This window comes from Prionailurus viverrinus, chromosome E2, assembly GCF_022837055.1.
Source record: "Prionailurus viverrinus isolate Anna chromosome E2, UM_Priviv_1.0, whole genome shotgun sequence".
Lineage (NCBI taxonomy): Eukaryota > Metazoa > Chordata > Mammalia > Carnivora > Felidae > Prionailurus > Prionailurus viverrinus.
The window spans coordinates 50,942,162-50,961,801 of record NC_062575.1 but is presented as its reverse complement, the minus strand read 5'-3'; the positions used below and the strand labels follow the sequence as shown (position 1 = coordinate 50,961,801).

The 19,640-nt window shown below is 55.9% G+C and overlaps 1 protein-coding gene across 4 annotated transcripts; it reads right to left on the bottom strand.

The window, feature by feature from the left end:
• Window positions 1-1,299: 1,299 nt before the first annotated feature.
• PVR (PVR cell adhesion molecule) lies at window positions 1,300-17,451 on the bottom strand. 4 transcript variants are annotated; one of them, XM_047837199.1, is made up of 9 exons: window positions 17,238-17,451; window positions 13,685-14,044; window positions 11,249-11,551; window positions 9,850-9,967; window positions 6,287-6,435; window positions 5,265-5,384; window positions 4,553-4,751; window positions 2,428-2,459; window positions 1,300-1,936 (listed from the first exon to the last, which is right to left on the bottom strand). In XM_047837199.1, the coding sequence occupies exons 1-7, from the start codon at window positions 17,296-17,298 to the stop codon at window positions 4,561-4,563; spliced, it is 1,302 nt and encodes a 433-aa protein (XP_047693155.1). In that variant the 5' UTR covers window positions 17,299-17,451; the 3' UTR covers window positions 1,300-1,936; window positions 2,428-2,459; window positions 4,553-4,560. The 4 variants fall into 4 exon arrangements, with proteins under 4 accessions (XP_047693155.1, XP_047693156.1, XP_047693157.1 ...); XM_047837200.1 differs by having other exon boundaries at window positions 5,265-5,381; XM_047837201.1 differs by lacking the exon at window positions 4,553-4,751.
• Window positions 17,452-19,640: the final 2,189 nt, after the last annotated feature.

Here is a 19,640-nt window from a genome sequence, read left to right as displayed (position 1 = left end):
GCAGCTCGGGCCTCATGCTCTGGGTTAGTTAGCATCTTGGCCAGAGGTCTTGCTTCCTGCAGGTATTTCCTGAATGGAGGGCCTTGCTGTAAAAGGGATTCTGGTACCCCCCCCTCCCCCCCCCCCCCCCCCCCACGATCAGAGACCTTAAGAAGGAAATGCATCAGCTGTATCTGGTCAGCTCTGCCTCTGGGACCTCAGGCTGTATCCTCCCTGGTCTGAGGGCCATCCGTGTGTCTTGCCCAAGCGTGGCTTCTGCTCCCCCGGGACCTCTTCCTCCTTGTTTTGGACACTTTGCCTTCCTTGCTGGGTGACTGGCTCCCATTCTCTGGGCGGGGGCAGGGGGGACCCATCAACACCAGCACACTGGCTACGGACGATCTCCCGGGACCTGCGTCTTGGCAGAAGGTGCCTGGAACTCACGTCCTCCAAGTTCACGTCCACCATCTTTCCAGTCCTCGGACGGCCCCGAGCAGCTGAGTTCCAGCCTCGGGTTCTCTTATGGATTGAGGGTTGGAGGTATTTCTTGTCACCACAGGGATTCCACCGATCCAGGGATTTAGAAGTTCAAGGCCAGAGGTCAAATTCTTACAAAAATTCTCTGGCAGCTGGAACAGTCTGTGTGGCCCCACTATGTAGGAAAGGGTTAACCTTGCCCAAGGAAAGGTTTGGCCCTTTGCCCCTGACTCTGGGAGGTAAACCTCTAAGGTGTTGGAGTGTCTTGGCCGATAGTCCTCTTAGTTTGCCTGGGGCTGTGGACTGCACCAAACAGTCTATGCTAACTGTGATTTACAGTGGGGCCTTAAGACGGGGTGCCTGGGTGGCACGGTCCATTAAGCGTCCCACTTCTACTCAGGGCACGATCTCACGGTTCTTGAGTTCCAGCCCCGCCTTGGGCTCCGCGCCGACAGCACTGAGCCTGCGTGGGATTCTCTCCCTCCACTTCTCTCTCTGCCCCTCCCCCGCTTGCACTGGCTCTCAAAATAAACTTTGAAAAATAACATAGTGGGAAGGGAAACAAAAATGACCTAAAAACAGGGAGGGAGACAAACCGTCAGAGACTCTGTAATACGGAGAACAAACTGAGGGTTGATGGTGGGGGGGGGGGGCAGTTGAGTGGTGGGGGGGGTTGAGGGGTGGGTGGGGGATGGGCTAACAAGGTGAGGGGCATTAAGGAGGACACCTGTTGGGACGAGTGCCGGGCGTTACGTGCAAGTGGCGAATCACTAAAATCTATCCCTGAAATCATTATCACACTCTATGTTAACTTACTTGGATGTAAATTAAAAATAATAATAATAATAATAATAATAATAATAAATAATTAAGAAGAGTAACACAGTGGGGCTTTGAGCTACAGAGGTGCTGGAGAGGACGGTCAGCTCCGTGGGTGGTCAGCCGTCCCTACCACGACGGAGCCCCGGAATAAATACTGCAACCAAAACTCCGGCAGCCCAAGGTCCGGCAAGGATGGAGGCACTCTGTTGTGCCATCACACGTCACGGCTGGGAGAAATCGGGGCTGCCCGTGTGGGACGACTGGGGCCTGGTGCCTGGTCGGTCCAGCCTGGTGCCCCCAGGGGCTCTGCATCCACGCTGCTGACCTGAGTCTCATGCTCTCACTGTGATAACCCGAAGCGTGAGCGTAACCGCGTTCTTGGGTTCCGCGAGTCCTTCCAGCGAATGCCTGAGCCAGAGAGTGGTCGTGGGGAACACCCGAACGTGCACCTGCTGCGGCACGGTGAGGCACAGGGGTCATTCCTGAGGTCAGCCTGGCACAAGGGAGGTGGCTAGTCTCTTTGGAGGCAGCCTTCCTCCACTGGGCAGGGTGGCCCCAGTCTCTCTCTCCAGCAGTCCCCACGCAGTCACCTGGTGTTCCCTGCGGGCGGGTCCTGGGAAGAGCTGGCATTAAGGTCCACCGCTGTGTAGGAGATACACTGGAAAGCGGACAGTCAAACTTTAGCCTCCGAGACCTTCCAGACAAAACCCTCCCGCTGAAGCCCAACCCGTACCTGGCACAGAGCGGCGGGCCTGTCCCCGCCCCTCCCCCTGAAGGCCAAGCGTTTCCTCGCTTGGTCTTAGCCCAAAGGCCAACAGGCGACCAAAGCAGCCCTTCTGAAGGTGCCGTCATGAGTGGGGAGGGAAGGGGCGCCCGTGGGAATGCAGAGCCCCAGCGCGGACCCGCCAGACGGGGACGCTCAGGGAGTGAGGGCCCGGGAGCGTGCATGCGGAGTCTGCCCGGCAGGAAAGGCTGGGAACCGCTGCTTGAGGCTTCTGGAGGAAGCCTGGCTCCTGACATCATGCTGGCTTTTGGTTAAGCGCTGCAGGTGCCCGGAGACACCCGTCCCCTCCTTGGGAAAGCCCGCGTGGCGGGGCTGCGGTTCACGCGGAACCCCCACACCCTCCCCGGTGCCACCACCACACTTACGCCATTGGCAGAGGAGCTGTTTGGGGTCCGACCTGGGGAAAGAGGAGGAGAGGTCGTCAGGAACGGACGACAATGCCGGAAGGCTTGGGACGAGGACACACGTGGGTGGCAGTGCCCCCTGTGTTCTCAGTCCCAGCTCTGCCTTTGACACGCGGCGGCCACTCCCCACGGAGGTTTATACATTTGTAAAACCTGGGGGTTTGTGCCTCCCCCAGTTACGCATTCCGTTGTTAAGTATAAATGAATGTTTCTTTATTAAAACTATTTTTTCTCTTTAATGTTTAGTTTGAGAGTGAGCAAGGCACAGCGCGAGCAGGGGAGGGGCAGAGAGAGAGGGAGACACAGAATCCGAAGCAGGCTCCGGGCTCTGAGCTGTCGGCACAGAGCCCAACGCGGGGCTCGAACTCACGGACCGGGAGATCATGACCTGAGCCGAAGTCGGACGCCTAACCGACTGAGCCACCCAGGCACCCCGTAAATGAATATTTATTGAGCATGGGTTCTGGAACCTGATAGAAGGTTCCAAATCCTAGCTCTGTCCTTTAGGGGCTGTGCGACCTTGGGTAATTAACTGAACCTCTCTGTGCTTCAAGTTTCCTCAACCATCAAACGGGTTTATTCAGAAAATAAGAAATGTCTACTTTGGGGATGTTTGGGTGGCTCAGTTGGCTGAGTGTCTGACTCTTGATTTTGATTTTCTTTCTTTCTCTTTCTTTCTTTCTTTCTTTCTCTTTCTTTCTTTCTTTCTTTCTTTCTTTCTTTCTTTCTCTTTCCTTCCTTCTTTCCTTCCTTCCTTCCTTCCTTTTCTTTCCTTCCTTCCTTTCTTCAGGTCATAATCTCACGGTTTGTGGGTTCAAGGCCCGCATTGGGCTCTGTGTTGGCAGTGAGGAGCCTGCTTGAGATTCTCTCTTTCTTTCTCTGCCTCTCCCCCACTTGAGTGCGCTCTCTCTCTCTCTCTCTCTCTGAAAAATAAATAAATATTAAAAGAAATGTCTATTTTATGCCAGGTGCATTCTAGGCTCTGGAGATACAGCCGTGAACAAAAGAGACAAAAGTTTCTGCTCTCATGGAGCTTATGTTAATCAGAGAAATAGCATGACCGCAATAATGATCATAGCTTATATACACCCAGCGTGTGGCTTACCGTGTGCCAAGCGCTGTGCTAAGTGTGTTACCCATATGAGCAGGTACGCTTAGTCCCGTTTCACAGATGAGGAAACCGAGGCAAAGAGAGCAGGTCGTTTGCCCACGCCGACACAATTAATAAAGCAGTAGAGTGAGCGGCAGGTGGTGCTGGGGACACAGCCGTGACCATGAATGACAGTTCTAGCTCTGCCCTCCTGGGCATCACAGGTCACTGGAGAGATCGACAAGTCCCCACCCAATGGTGTCCCAAAGTGGGCGAGCCCAGCACAGGTGCTTGGCTCATTCTGGGAGATCAGCAAGGGCAAGGGCAAGGAGGAGGAGGAGGAGGAGGAGGAGGAGGAAGAGGAGGAGGAGGAAGAGGAGGAGGAGGAAGAGGAGGAGGAGGAGGAGGAGGAGAAGGAGGAGGAGGAGAAGGAGGAGGAGGAGAAGGAGGAGGAAGAGGAGAAGGAGGAGGAGAAGGAGGGGGAGGAGGAGGAGGAGGAGGAAGAAGAGGAAGAGGAGGAGGAGGAGGAGGAGGAAGAAGAGGAGGAGGAGGAGGAAGAGGTGGAGGAGGGGGAGGAGGGGGAGGAGGAGGAGGGGGAGGAGGGGGAGGAGGAGGAGGGGGAGGAGGAGGGGGAGGAGGAGGAGGAGGGGGAGGAGGAGGAGGGGGAGGAGGAGGGGGAGGAGGAGGAAGAGGGGGAGGAGGAGGAGGGGGAGGAGGAGGAGGAGGGGGAGGAGGAGGAGGAGGAGGAAGAGGAGGAGGAGGAGGAGGAGGGTGGAGGAGGAGGAGGGTGGAGGAGGAGGAGGAGGGGGAGGAGGAGGGGGAGGAGGAGGAGGAGGGGGAGGAGGAGGAGGAGGAGGAGGAGGAGGAGGAGGAGGAAGAGTAGGAGGAGGAGGAGGAAGAGGAGGAGGAGGAGGAGGAGGAGGAGGAGGAGGGGGAGCAGGCCGCCTCCAGCTGGGATGTGAGGAGGCAGTTTTGTTTAGTGGTCGAGCGAACAACCTTCGTAGTTAGGAGAACTGCCCTCTACTCCCGACTTTCCAGCTGTGTGGCTGTTGGAAGACTTCAGCTCTCTCAGCAGACATTTCCTCATCTGTAAAATGGGGCTCCCAGCACGAGGCGCTCTGCAGGCTCTTCTCCCGAAGCCGAAGGACTTCACCAGAAGGGGCCGTGGCGAGGGCGCTCCAGGCGGGGGAACAGCCTGCGTGAAGCCCTGGGAGTTAGGAGCATCAGGCCCTTTGGGGGCGCCGAGGTGGCTCAGTCGGTTGAGCAACCGGCTCCCGCTCAGGTCACCGTCTCGCGGTTTGTGAGTTCGAGCCCCGCGTCGGGCTCGCTGCTGTCCGCATGGAGCCCACCTTGGATCCTCTGTACCCTTCTCTGCCCCTCCCTCGTTCCCTCTCTCTCTCAGAAAGAAATAAACATTAAAAAAACCAAACAAAACAGCGTGGGGCCCTTTAGGGAGCATCAGGCATCCTTCAGGGCTGCCCTGTTCCCTAGACATTTGTACGCGGAATCAGTGGTCCAAGGCGCCAGATTCCCTGAACCTGGTGTCCTCATGTGGAAAATGGGGCAACCCCAAGGCACTGGGGATTCAGCGGGAGGCGGCCACGGGCGGGGCTCAGCACGAGTCATAGCAGGCGCCCAAGCCCGGCAGCTGTGGTGACGTTCGTTCGTGGCTGACGGGCAGGGGACGTGCCAAAGAGGGAGGACTCACGGGAGCGTCTGAACCAGCAGAAATAAATCAGCAACAGGGCCACTAAGAACACGGTCACCACGATCGCCACGATGATGGTGATGGACAGGGCTGGTTGTGGCTCTTCCTCGTGAGGTTCTGCTGGAAGAGAAGCAGGAGCCAGGGTTGGGTTCCCAGATTTCAGGGGTCTTCACCTGTCTCCCCGCCACCCCCCCCCCCCACGTTACTCGGTACCCTTTAGGAAGCTACCACTGCCCCTCCCTTGGTCTATACCGTTCAGCAGGACTTGACCCCACCCTGTGGTTCTTAGGCCGAGACTTTGACCCGGGCCAGGCCGATCAGAGCATTCCGTTCTCCATGGCTGTTGTGACTGATTCTCGGGGCAGGGGAGGGGGCTGGGACCCTGGCTGTGCCAATGACTGGCAGCCCTGGGACTTGGGCTGGAGCCTTCGAAAGTGGCGTATTCTCTCCCCTGGGGCTACTGAACTAGGGGAGACGCGAGGCTATAGCTGCTGGGGGACCTCTCGCCTCTCTGAGCGCACACTCAGCCAGCAGAGACAAGAGAGACGTAAAGGAAAGTTCTGGGGTTACACAGCTGGAGTGTGTGGGTCCGACCATACCTGAAGGTGCGTTTTTCAATCAAGTCCCGTTTTTCTTGCTTAGACTATTCGGGGTTGGGCTTCTATGAACTGCAATTGACAGAGCCCTGCCTAATTTGCTTGGGAAGGCCCTTCCCAGCCCCTGGGGACAAGCCTCACGCCACCGCCCCAGCCTGGGTCTGCAGAGTGGTATAGCCAGGAGGCTGGATGATGATTGTTGCAATGGTACAGATGGTGAGTTACCAGGGTAAAGAGGACTCCACTGGTCCTTTCGGGAGGGGGATGAGGGGTAGAATAGGAATCAGAGAGCGGTCTTGTGACTGAAGACTCCCTAGCCAGGGGACCGCTTCCACACTTCTCCCTCAGAAGGGATCCTGCTGTCACCTCCTCCTTCCGTCCCTCTGTTCTCTCCACTCGGGGCAGGGTCGGGGGGGGCCTCCTCACCTCTGATCAGGACGGTCATTTCTGCCTGGCCAGTCCCTAGGGCGTTGGTGACGTGGCAGATGAAAGTTGTGTTGATTGACTCGTCCACGGTACGGATCAGGAGGTGCGAGCCCTGGGCCTCAGCAGAGGGTGGCAGGGGGCCCCTGGTCCTGGGGAGACACGGACGGGTGAGGAAGCGGGAGGTGTGAGCCCTGACTGTATGAAGCTCACGCCCCCGTTTCTGAGCGAAGCCGACAGAAGCCCCGAAAGTTCCCCGACTCTCCCTCTCGTGCCCACACCCAGCCTATCAGCAGGTGCCGACCGCCCCACCTTCAAAACCTCCCCAGACTCTGACCACTCCGCCGCCCTCCCTGGCCACCCCCGCCGGGGCTGACCCCCTGCTCTGGGCTGCTGTGGCCGCCTTCTCACAGGGCTCCCCGCCTCCGCTGCAGTGGCCGGAGACGTCTCGTTAGAACCACCCTCCACTGTTCACAGCCCTCCTGTGGCTGCTGCGTCACTCGGCGTAAACCCCAAGTGCTTACCCGGCCACAGACCCCATGAGCTGGCTGCAATACCACTGACCCCACTGTCTGTTCCTCTCCCCTTGGCTCTGCATCCACAGTGGCCTCCTTATCTTCAAAGGCTCCAGTTATGCCGCCACCTCGGGGGCTTTGCATATGCTGTTCCCTCTGCCAGGAATGCTGTTCCCTCTGCCGGGAGTGCTCATCCCCTGGATGCCAGCACGGCTCATCGTCCCCTTCCTTCAGGCCTCTGCTCCGATGTCACCTCAGTGACACCTTCGCTGGCCACCCTGTTTCAACTGTAGCGCTTCCCTCCCCTGCCTTCCCTCTTTCACAGCATTTATCCTCATCGGACACACCGCGCTTTACAGTGTTATTCTGTTTATCCTTTCCCTTCCCACTAGAATGGAAGTGCCAGGAGGGGAGGGGATTAGGCCTGGCACACCGTAAACAGTCAAAAAGCTTTGGTTTAATGGATGGAGAAGGCGCCAGCATGGAGTTTTGGGCATTCTGCAGAGCCGGGACGGAAACCCGGCCATGGGCCTCCTGAGCCTGAACCACGGCTTGTGGTTTGAGGCAGGACAGTAAGGGCGTCTGCCAACACCGTTGGAAAAGCCTTGGCCGAGCCTCCTTTGACTGGCGGTAGGGACTCGACTGTGGCTCTGCACAGACACGGACAGGCGGGGACGGTCCCACCGCAGCATCTGCGTGGTGCAAACGGGAAGTGAGCCCACGTTCAGGTCTGGTTAAATCAGTGATGGCATGCATCTAGGACGGAACCCCAGCAGCACTGCAAAGGGGGCCCGTGGATGCTTTGAAATGCAGGAAAGGTAAAAGATTGGCGGGTGGAGGGAGGGGTGGACCGATGGACAGAAAACGTGATCGAGCAGGTCCAGCAGAATGTCAGCGGGAGAATCCACGCGGTGGGTTTTTGAGCGTTCGCTGGAAGATTCTTAACATCTTTTGTGTACGTCTAAAACTTCCCCTAAGGAAACGCTGGGGGGAATGGGGATGTGGATCTATGGGCTGGGACCCAGAAAGGCGTTCATGCAATAAGGGGAAAGTTTCAAAACTGTACCCATAGCACAATTTTTGTTTAGAAGTGTAGAAAGGTGGGTTGGAAGTGTTAGAAGCGGGAAGGATGTATAACAAAGGGTAACGGTGGATATTTCTGGAGGTGGCTGTGTCCACTTGACTACGGGTGCTATTTTCTTCTTGCTCATAACTGGATCGTCTCAAGTTTCCATAGTGGTCGTAAGTCATTTTGTAACAAGCACGAAAGCCCAACACAAATTATGAAAGGCAATCGGTCCCTCTGCCTTTTTCTTTCCTCACTCTTAACCCTGACCTTGGCATGAACTTGAAGAAATCTGATTGCTCTGTAATGGGGACAGCACCTGCTCCGTCAGAACTGACTTGAGCAGATTATATGAGGTGACCCATGACAGGGTGGGGGTGGGGAGGTGGCACAGCCCAGAGGTTAAGAGGGTCGGTTTGGAGGTACTTCTGTCCCCTTGTGGCTGTGGGTCCCCCCGCAAAGGACTGCACCTATTGGGGCCCAACTTAACTTTTTTCTTTAATTTTTAAAAAAATGTTTATTATTTTTGAGAGACAGAGTGCGAGCGGGGGAGGGGCAGAGAGAGAGGGGGACACAGAGTCCGAAGCAGGCTCCAGGCTCTGAGCTGTCAGCACCGACCCTGACGTGGGGCTCGAACTCACGCCCCGTGAGATCGTGACCTGAGTGGAAGTCGCAGGCTTCACAGACTGAGGTGCCCCGGGCCCTGCTTATCTTTAACCCTGGTAATAGCGCTTCCTAGGCCCAGAGTGGGGTGTCACACGGGGTCCATGACCACCGGTACACAGCAGACAACAGAAAAGAGCAGGTGTAACGGTGAACCTGAACTAAACTCCCTCATACGCTGTGCACACCAGACAGAAAATTTTACTGGGGCCTAAAGTCAACTTTTCTTTTTTTACTTTCTTGCGCTTCCCTCCTCCCTCAGACCCAGGAGTCCTGCCCCCAGCCCCCTCCTCCCTCAGACCCACGGGTCCAGCCCCCAGCCCCCTCCTCCCTCAGACCCACGGGTTCAGACCCCAGCCCCTCCACCCTCAGACCCAGGAACCCAGCCCCCAGCCCCCTCCTCCCTCAGGCCCAGGAGTCCTGCCCCCAGCCCCCTCCTCCCTCAGACCCAGGAGTCCTGCCCCCAGCCCCTCCTCCCTCAGACCCAGGAGTCCTGCCCCCAGCCCCTCCTCCCTCAGACCCAGGAGTCCTGCCCCCAGCCCCTCCTCCCTCAGACCCAGGAGTCCTGCCCCCAGCCCCTCCTCCCTCAGACCCAGGAGTCCAGCCCCCAGCCCCCTCCTCCCTCAGACATAGGAATCCAGACCCCAGCCCCCTCCTCCCTCAGACCCATGGGCCCAGCCCCCAGCCCCCTCCTCCCTCAGACCCAGGGGTCCAGACCCCAGCCCCCTCCTCCCTCAGACCCAGGAGTCCTGCCCCCAGCCCCTCCTCCCTCAGACCCAGGAATCCAGCCCCCAGCCCCCTCCTCCCTCAGGCCCAGGAGTCCTGCCCCAGCCCCCTCCTCCCTCAGACCCAGGAGTCCTGCCCCCAGCCCCTCCTCCCTCAGACCCAGGAGTCCTGCCCCCCGCCCCTCCTCCCTCAGACCCAGGAGTCCTGGCCCCCAGCCCCCTCCTCCCTCAGACCCAGGAGTCCTGGCCCCCAGCCCCCTCCTCCCTCAGACCCAGGAGTCCAGACCCCCAGCCCCTCCTCCCTCAGACCCAGGAGTCCAGCCCCCAGCCCCCTCCTCCCTCAGACATAGGAGTCCAGACCCCAGCCCCCTCCTCCCTCAGACCCATGGGCCCAGCCCCCAGCCCCCTCCTCCCTCAGACCCAGGGGTCCAGACCCCAGCCCCCTCCTCCCTCAGACCCAGGGGCCCAGACCCCAGCCCCTTCCTCCCTCAGACCCACGGGCCCAGCCCCCAGCCCCCTCCTCCCTCAGACCCACGGGTCCAGCCCCCAGCCCCCTCCTCCCTCAGACCCACGGGCCCAGACCCACCCAGGACTCACGTGCTCCAGTCGTAGCCTGTGGGCTCTGGTTTGCTGCGGACATCACAGTTCAGGGTGGCCTCGCTGCGGCCGAGGTACCAGTTGTCATCATAGCCGGAAATGGAGACCTCAGGGGGGTCTGAGGGAAACAGACACACGGGCTCAGAGACGGGGACTCTTCAGAGCAGCCTAGGGACATGTGGGATCGTGCCATAATGAGGAAAGGCCTCAGTGGGTTTAGGCACAGCTCAAGATAGAGAGGCCTGTCAGGAATCTGGGGCAATGGATTCCCTCGGAATAAAAGGCCAGAAGTCCTCGGCAGCATATGGGAGCCAGCGGGTGCTAAGAAGGCTTTTCGGGACCTGCTGCTCTCTACTCGTTTTCCTGGACAAGCCGGGTCCTTGTGTGCCTCGGGTGTCCTGTGAGAAAAGGCCTCTTGGACACTCATAACACACAGGAGCATATTCAAGGCTCTGACAAGTCCTGCTGGAAAGAATCCTGGATGACCCTGCTTCAGCTGCTGTTTTTCCATCCTAAATGTGATGGACCAGGAAGACGTTTCAAAGTCCCCAGGGGGAAGGCCAGCGAGACAGTGTTTTTTTGTTTTTTTAAAAAAAAATTTTTTTTTCAACGGTTATTTATTTTTGGGACAGAGAGAGACAGAGCATGAACGGGCGAGGGGCAGAGAGAGAGGGAGACACAGAATCGGAAACAGGCTCCAGGCTCCGAGCCGTCAGCCCAGAGCCTGACGCGGGGCTCGAACTCCCGGACCGCGAGATCGTGACCTGGCTGAAGTCGGACGCTTAACCGACTGCGCCACCCAGGCGCCCTGAGACAGTGTTTTTTTGTGTGGGGCGGAGCCCGTGTCGATCCCCTCCTCCCTCGGACCCACTGGCCATGTTGAGGGTGCCCCGTGTAGACAGTGCCCGAGGGAATCAGTGTGGCAACTTCTTGGAGGGAGTATTCAGTATAGACAGTGAAGGGAGGACACAGCCCCTTAGATGAGCCAGTGTAGACACCATCGGGGGCCAGTGTGAGAGAGTACCCAGGAAAACCAGCATAGAAAATGTAAGGTCAAAATGTCAATGCAGACAGACGTCACAGGAGCCAGGCTAGACAACCTGGGAAACAGTGACAGCTTCCCAGAGCTGGCGGCCAAGTGACAGGTGTAGACAATGGGGGCAGTCGGGTCCGCAGCCCGCATGTCCGGCAGAGATGATGGCGAAACAGGGTAGAAAGCGGACAAGGGGGTTGGCGTAGACAACGTGGGAAACCCTGTAGCAATAGGCAAGGTCAGTGTAGACAGTCGGCTCGGGAAGCGGGTGGAGGCGGCGTGTGTAGACTGTGCTCAAGGGAGCAGGGAGAGACAGAGGCCTTCATGTGGCGGTCCCTGCCTTTGCTCACATTTGGGTACACTCACAAGGCACGGCGAGAGTCACAGACAGCAGGACGGCCTCCTTGAAGCTCTCATGTTCCACTTTGCAGGTGACGTTCTGGCCATCTGCCTGGCTGGAGGGTGTCAAGGTTAAGAGGCTGATGACGTCGAACGTGCCAGGCAGGTGTCCTGGCACCAGGCTGTCATTGGCCTTCCCGTCTGGGTATGACCAGGAGATCCGGGCGGGCGGCCGGCCCCCACGGGAGACGCAGCGGGCCACGGGCACAGGCTCCAGGCTGAGCGGGCCGGGCGGGACCTCCTCCGTCTCAGCCGTGTTCTCCGGCTGGGCTGTGGAGGGAAGCAAAAGGGACCAGTCAGTCCTCGCCCGCGGTCGTTCAACAGACATCTCAGCAGCAGACGGGGGAAGCTAGCTGAGGGCCAGGTTCAAATCCCAACTCTGTCCCCGAGCCACTGGGTGGCTTTGGGCACGTCTGTGCCTCAGTTTCCTTGCCTGTCAACGGGAGATAATGATAGGCTCACAGGCAATGAGATTATGCAGGGAAGGCTCCTAAAATGGTAGTGGGCACATAATGACTGCTTGATAAATAATATAATTGGGACGTGAATACCTTGCCTGGCCATATGACGGGCAGTGTTGGGGACCCAGGCATGACTGGGACAGCCCCAGCCCTGCCTTCATGGGCTATACAGTCCAGGGGGAAGACAGAATTCCCCACGTAGTGGCAACCCAGAGTGGGCCAGGCTGGGATGGGGGAGCCCAGAAGGAGTGCCCCAGTCTGGGGTAGCAGTGAAGGAGGGTTTCATGGAGGAGAGGAGGGCTGGTAGCGTCCTGGAGGTCGAGAAGGGAAGTGATGGGCTCAAGGTTATACAGTTGTAATGGACAGAGCTAGACTTTCACACAGTTCTGACTCCAAACCCATCTTGACCATCTCTCTCTCTCTCTCCTTTATTTATTTATTTATAATTTTTTAGACATTTATTTATTTATTAAAAAAATTTTTTTTAACGTTTATTTATTTTTTTTGAGACAGAGAGAGACAGAGCATGAACAGGGGAGGGTCAGAGAGAGAGAGAGGGAGGCACAGAATCCGAAGCAGGCTCCAGGCTCCGAGCCATCAGCACAGAGCCCGATGCGGGGCTTGAACCCACGAACCGTGAGATCATGACCTGAGCCGAAGCCGGACTCTTAACCGACTGAGCCACTCAGACGCCCCTTGACCATCTCTTTATCGTCATTCTGGTGATTCCCAAACCTGGGGTTTCACTTGGTTCCTTCCTCATTATTGCCTGTTGCCGTAATGTTATTATGGACTGGAGATTTCTCTTGAATTTGACTCACTGGTTGGGTTTTTTTTTTTTTTTTTTTTTTGGTAAAATACTGAGAATTTTATGTAAAATACATAAAATTTCCAAAACAACCGTTACCCGGTCTGCTAGGTATCTGCAACGAGTAAATTATTAACGGGAATATTACTTTAAATTAAAACTAGTTTCTATCTCTGCCGGCAGGGAGTTCCGGAGGGACCCATTGCAGGCACAAAAGACCGGGCTTCCGGTTGTTTCTGATTCACATAAAGAATCACACACAGTACATGCTGCAGAATGGGGTCCACGGCCTGAAGGATACTGAAGTTAGGAGGTGGATTAATTTTTTCTTGATCTGTTGCTCGGTATTGTGAGCCCTACCAACATGGTCCCTGCGATCATCTCCTATCAGGACGGCCTCCTCGGGTTCACGGCCAGCACCTCCCAGAGGCTTCCAAAAAGGACATTTTCTCAGGTTTTCCCACGACAGTGGCTTTGGTGTCTGCGGTCCATTTGAAAGCAGTCACGGCCGGTCTGGGGCGCAGGGACAGACCATCCTTCCTCTTGGAATACTTGGCTTTGGGATTGCTATCAGGGGCATACCCCATCCAGGAGGAACCGGAGGGCTCAATTCAGAATTTGATAATGAAAATATTCTGATGCCAAGCCTATGACCATAGCATTAAGATCACTTTTTTGGTGGGCGCCTGGGTGGCTCGGTCAGTTAAGCATCTGACTTCCATTCACTGTTGGTGAGTTCGAGCCCCGCATCAGGCTCGACAGCTCAGAGCCTGGGACCTGCTTCGGATTCTGTGTCTTCCCCTCTCTCTGTCCCTCCCCTGCTCACGCTCTGTGTCTCTCTCTCTCTCAAAAGTAAACAGGGGCGTCTGGTTGGCTCAGTCGGTTAGGTGTCCAACTCTTGGTTTCTGCTCTGCTCATGGTCTCACGGTTGGTGGGTTTGAGCCCGGCATCGGGCTCTGTGCTGACAGCGTGGAGCCTTCTTGAGATCCTCACTCTCCCTCTCTCTCTCTGCCTCTCCCCCACTCGTGTGCTCTCTCTCTTTCAAAATAAATAAACTTAAAAAAAAAATCACTCGTTTGTATTCCTTTGAGATCAGGTAGCCCCCCATCATCCCCTCCCGGCTCCTCGGCTCACCCAGCACGCGGAGCCAGGTGCGCGCGCTCTTGCTGCCGTCGGGGAACATGGCGAACCGGCAGGTGTAATTGGCCTCGTCCTCGGCGCGCAACCCTCGCAGGGCCAGCGACGCGTCCCGCAGCTCCTCGCCCGGCCTGGCGGCCACAAACTCCAGCCGCCCGGGCTCGGGGAAGCTGGAGCCCTGTGTGGGGTGGAAGACCGCCACGTTGAGGTCGTCCCCCGCCGCCGTCCGCCGCGTCCACGTGGCCTGCGTCACCTGCACTTTGTGCTCCAGGGGCGGCAGTTTGCACCGCAGCTCCACCGTGTCGCCCAGGAAGCCGCGCACCTGCGCGGGCGCCTGCACATCGACCGTCCCGGTCCCTGCGGGGAAAGGCGGGGAGGGGGGGGGGGGTCAGACCCGGCGCCTGTGGTCTGTACGCTCCATGCGAGGGGCATCCGGGAGGCCGCTCGCTCTGGGTCTCCAACCCGTCCGGGCCACTTCCCTGGGCTGTTATTACCGTATTTCCCCGATCTCAGCATCATCGATGTGTTTAATTGTAGTTAAAAACTGAAATCTGCCATTGAAACCATTTCAAAGGGCACGAGGCCGTGCATTAACTATCACCGATAACTAGTTCCAGAAGGTTTCTGTCAGCTCTGTGTCGTCAGTCCTGCGGTGACACTGTCACAGCATGAGTCACTGAAGGGTGGGAAAAGGGGCAGAAACTCTTGAGTCTTAGAATCCATGAAATACGGTATTATTATTACTTTTATTGGGCATGGACCCCCGATCGGGAGAAGGTTTGTAGGGGATCCTGGCACAAGAAGGCTGGCGATTATAATCCAAGGATTTTGGATCCCTTCCAGTCTGTGCTGTGAGGCTTCAGGCAGGTTACTTAAACCCTCTGATTCTTTTTCCTAATTTGTAGCGTGGGGCTAATAACAGTTAACACTCACTGATTGCTTACACACACCAGGCGCTGTTCCGAGTGCTTCATGTATCTCTCAGCATTGAGTCCCTAAACAGCTCCTTGAGGCCAGCACGGCTGTCAGCCCCACTTTATAGATGGGGAAACCAAGGCAGAGTCGTTTGCTCCAGGTCACGGAGAGGGTAAATGGCTGAAGTGCGCTTTGAACCCTGGGGTCTGACCTCTAACCCACAAGGCTCTGTATTAAAGTCTTTCAGCCTAGGGGCGCCTGGGAGGCTCAGTCGGTTGGGGTTGACGGTTGAGCGTGAGACTTTGGCTCAGGTCATGATCTCGTGCGTTCACGGCTTCAAGCCCTGCATCCAGCTTGCTGCTGTCAGTGTGGGGTCCCTGCTTCAGATCCTCTGTCCTTCTGTCTCTCTGCGTTCCACCCCGCCCCCCGAGCTCTCTCTCTCTCTGCTCTCTCAAAAATAAATACTTAAAAAAAAAAAACTAAACTAAAAATCTTTGGGCCTGGGGCCCCATCACACAGTAGGCCCTCAATATAGGTACTGACTCTTATTTTGTTTTATTATTTTTTAATATGAAATTTACTGTCAAATTGGTTTCTTACTGATTTTAATAAATAAAATCCTACACATTCTTTTTTTTTCCTATGCACTCTTATTATTAATACAGATAATGGAGAAGGTGGGAAAGAGTTAAGTTCTTTGAACCCCAGCACTGCTACTCATTAGCTGTGGGTCTACGTGTGGGTGGTTTCACTGCTCTGAGCCTCAGTTTTCTCATCTGTGAAACGGGTGTGATTATAGCAGCGTAGGGTTGCCGGGCAGATGAGGTGATGAAATCTATGTAAAGGGATCAGCACCTGCCAATGACTCTATCAAGGTGAACAGTACTGTGTTGTGAGGAAGAGGAAGCTGGGAGGTAGCACGCAGAGGCGCTGGGAGCTGGGAGCGTGGAGGAGGGCACAGCTGGAACACAGGGCGCGAATGTGGGGTCCAATGAGCAAGTGAGTCTCCCGCTCTGGTGCTTTCCTCCACCAGAGGGCAGGTCTCCTCCACACTGAGTGGAGTGTACTAACCACACGCAGGTGCCTACTCTGTGCCAGGACCTGCCTACTCTGTGCCAGGCATTGAGCCGCTTCCTTACAGGTGGCCTCCTGCAACCCCGTCCTAATGCCCCACGAGATGTGCATGATTAGTATTTTCATCCCCACTGGACAGAGAGGGCAAGGGCATTCCTGAGGGTCAAGCCACTGGCCTAGCCCCGGGGCTGGTCTACCCTGCGTCTAGGCTCCCAGGCACCAGTCTCTCCTGCTGCCCTGGTGGAGGGGGGGCCTGTCCAATTTTGGTTCACTCATTGGGTCTGTTACTTGGTTTTTTTTTTTTTTTAATTTTTTAAATGTTTATTTGTGTGTGTGAGAGAGAGATGGAGAGTACGAGTGGGGGAGGGTCAGAGAGAGAGGGAGACAGAATCGGAAGCAGGCTCCAGGCTCCGAGCTGTCAGCACAGAGCCTGAGGTGGGGCTCGAACTCACGGGCCGTGAGATCATGACCTGAGCCGAAGTTGGACGCTTAACTGACTGAGCCACTCAGGCGCCCCATGGGTCTGCTGCTTCTTGCTGGTGCCTGGGGCAAGTTACTTCCTCTCTCTGTGCCTCAGTCTCCTCATCTGTAACTGGAGGTCACAGTAGGACCCATATTGGGGATCTCCTTAAGCGGTGTAGGTTGGTAGCTCTACATGAACTCCTCAAGCCTCGGGAGAAGTGCCCTGTGTTCTGGGAATCACCTTTTGGGAAATGCCGAGATGAGGGACTGTGGCTTCCCCAGTATCGTGATTCAACAATTCCCACACTTCCCAAGTCTGTATTCGGTATTAATATTGTTCACACGAATTATGCTTATTGTTCTTACCAAGTGCAACACTGGTCAGCAACCTCCCAAGACACAGTCTTACGAGATAGGTAAGAATCCCTCCCCACCCTCAACACGTTTTATGGAAACAGAGAGCTTAGGAAACGCTCCTGAGCTCAGGGCCGTCTGACTTCAAGGCTGTATCCCCAGGGCTTGGAACACTGCCTGACACACAGTAAGCGCTCCATAAACGCGTGTGGGGAATGAATGCATGCATGCTTTCATACTGGACACGAGCCTGGAAGGGCCGGCCGCAGGGTAGGCCAGCCCCCGGCTCTGCCACTTGCTGGCTAGCCTAGGCAAGTGACTTGACCCTCAGGAATCCACTTGTCCTCTCTGTCCAGCGGGGATGAAAATACTAATGCCCTTAGAGCCATACAATAGGGGTCAGAAGCGATTCGGGGGAGTTATGTGCCACCGCCTTCCTGTTCCCCATCAAGATTCTCTGTCCCGATCGATCGGCGGGCCGCAGGAGTCAGGGAAGCACATCCGGCCACGGTGAATGGCTGGACATGGAGGAGTCATCCTCCGCTGAGATTCTCCCATTGACTGATGGCCCTACGGTGGTGTATCGGTGTATCGAAGTTTGGCCTGAGCCCTTCCCGGGGACCCAAGTTCCTCCAGAGTCGGGGCGGCGGGGGACCCGGGAGGCCGAGCACCCCGCTGGTGCGGAGGGGGAGGGGGGAGGGTGGGGGAATAAGCAGTGGCCGCCAGGTCGAACGCGGTTACTCACCTGCTCTCGTGGGCGCCCAGAGCAGGCACAGCAGCGACAGCAGCAGCGGCGGCCACACCATCCTGGGTTCCTCCGGGTCGCCGCTGGGGCCGAGCCTCCTCCCGGGTTAGCTGGGCCACCGCCCGGGCTTGGAACTGCTACCCAGGAATCCCCGGGACTGCACCGGCGCTCGCGCGGAGCCTGGCTGTGGAGTGGAAGTTCCGCACGGGTGTGCAGCCCCGGCTGGGAGGGGCTGGGCTGCCCTGCGCGTCGGTGCTCCTCTGCGCCTGCGCGCGGGGACTGCCGGAGGACTGGGTGCGGGTGAGAGGAGTGGCATCTCCCCGGGCTGCGGGCAGAGATTCAGCGGTTGCTTTGTTCTCTTTCAAGCCAATGTAATTAACACACGGCGTGGTGTTAATTTCGGGAGTCCAGTATAGTGATTCAACAATTCTCTACACTTCTCCGCGCTCATCATCATAACAAGCTTACTTTTTAATCCCCTTTACCTACCCCCTCCACCTCCACCCCCCCCCCCCCCCCCCGTCCCCCCACCTCCCTACCTCCCCTCTGGCAGCTGCCAGTTCCTTCTCTGTAAGAGTCTTTTTTTTGGTACGTCTGTCCTCCCTGTGTCCTGATTCTTAAATTCCACCTAAGTGAAGTTGATGTTTGTCTGTCTCTGACTGACTCATTTCATTTAAAAAAATTTTTTTAAATGTTTATTTATTTTTAAAATTTTTAATGTTTATTTATTTTTGAGAGAAGGGGAGAGATGGAGCACCAGTGTGGGAGGGACAGAGAGAGAGAGAGGGAGACACAGAATATGAAACAGGCTCCAGGCTCTGAGCTTTCAGCGCAGAGCCTGATGCAGGGCTCAAACCCACAAACCACAAGATCACAACCTGAGCTGGGGTTGGACGTTTAACTGAGCCATCCAGGCGCCCCTGATTTATTTCATTTTTTAAAGGTTGAGGTTGCTGTGTGCCAGAGCTGAGATTCCAACCTGAAATTGGCACAGATGCCAAATTCTTAAGCAACGTTCCCCCCCCCCCCCCCCAATCCCTTCCCAAACCCTCTGGACTTTGGAGCCAGACAAGGCCTGGGCTCATATTGGGGCCTCAGTTTCCTCATCTGAAAAATGGACATAACAGTACTCCCCTCACAGGAGGGTTTGTAAGGTTTAAACAAGCAACTATTTATTTAGCCCGATTCCTGGTATTATAGTTTGTACTCAATAAACAGCAGCTATAACAACTATTATCGTTGTTTTATGCTTGTCATGAAATAATAATGTTGGTGAGAATGATGATTCACCCATTCTTCATTCAACCTAGATTCATTTTATAATTTTTAAAAGTTTATTTATTTTGAGAGAGAGAGAGAGAGAGAGTGCATGTCTGTGTGTGTGTGTGTGTGAGCAGGGGAAGGGTAGAGAGAGGGAGGGAGAGAATTCCAAGCAGGCTGTGTACCAGCTGCACAGAGAGCCAGACCCGGGCTCGATCTCATGGACTATGAGATTGTGACCTGAGCTGAAATCAAGAGTCGGATGCTTAATTGACTGAGCCACCCAGATCCCCCCCCCCCCCCGCAACATGTATTTATTTATTTAAAAAAAATTTTTTTTAACGTTTATTTTATTTTTGAGACAGAGAGAGACAGAGCATGAATGGGGGAGGGGCAGAGAGAGAGGGAGACACAGAATCGGAAGCAGGCTCCAGGCTCTGAGCCATCAGCCCAGAGCCTGATGCGGGGCTCGAACTCACGGACCGTGAGATCGTGACCTGAACTGAAGTCGGACGCTCAACCGATTGAGCCACCCAGGCGCCCCAACATGTATTTATTGAATCAGGCAATATTCCTGGCATAGGAGATGCAGGAGGAAATAATACAGACAAATATCTCTGCCTTCGTGAAGCCCACCTTCTACTGGAGGGAAACAGATGTTAACAGTTTAATACATAGGACACCATCACGTCCGCTGGTGATGATGGTTATAGAGCAACATACAACAGGGGAAAGGATGAGAAAGAGAGAGAGAGACACCAAGAGAGACAGAGGCAGAGGTGAGAGAAATAGAGACGCTCAGGGACTGGGAGGTAGGGAGAGACAAAGGGAGAAACAGATACCAAGAGACAGAAGATGAGATATGAAGGGAGATGAGAGGCCAACACAAGCACAGACAGGGCAAGATGAGAGAGAGTTGAGAGTTGACAGAGAGACCCAGAGAGCCATATACTCAGGCACAGAGCTTGGGAGACCGCCTGGTCCCCAGCTGTGTCCATCTGGCTCTGGTCCCCCCCAGGCCCCCTAGCAGCTCTGACCCTTGTTTTGTGACACCCTTCTATCTTTCTAGACAATTCCCCTTTTGGGCTTTGGCCAGTTTGGAGGGTTTTGTCTCCCACTGACCTCTTTGGCTTGGACCCGGTG

Bases quoted from the DNA above. Each gene is read 5' to 3' on its own strand.
- PVR (XM_047837199.1), bottom strand. From the start codon at position 17,298: ATGGTGTGGCCGCCGCTGCTGCTGTCGCTGCTGTGCCTGCTCTGGGCG. The intron at 9,968-11,248 runs GTGAGTGTACCC...TGTTTCCCTCAG, and splicing joins TGTGACTCTCGCCGTGCCTT to ACCCCCCTGAGGTCTCCATT. The intron at 5,385-6,286 runs GTGAGGAGGCCC...CTTCTCTTCCAG, and splicing joins AATGACCGTCCTGATCAGAG to CAGAACCTCACGAGGAAGAG.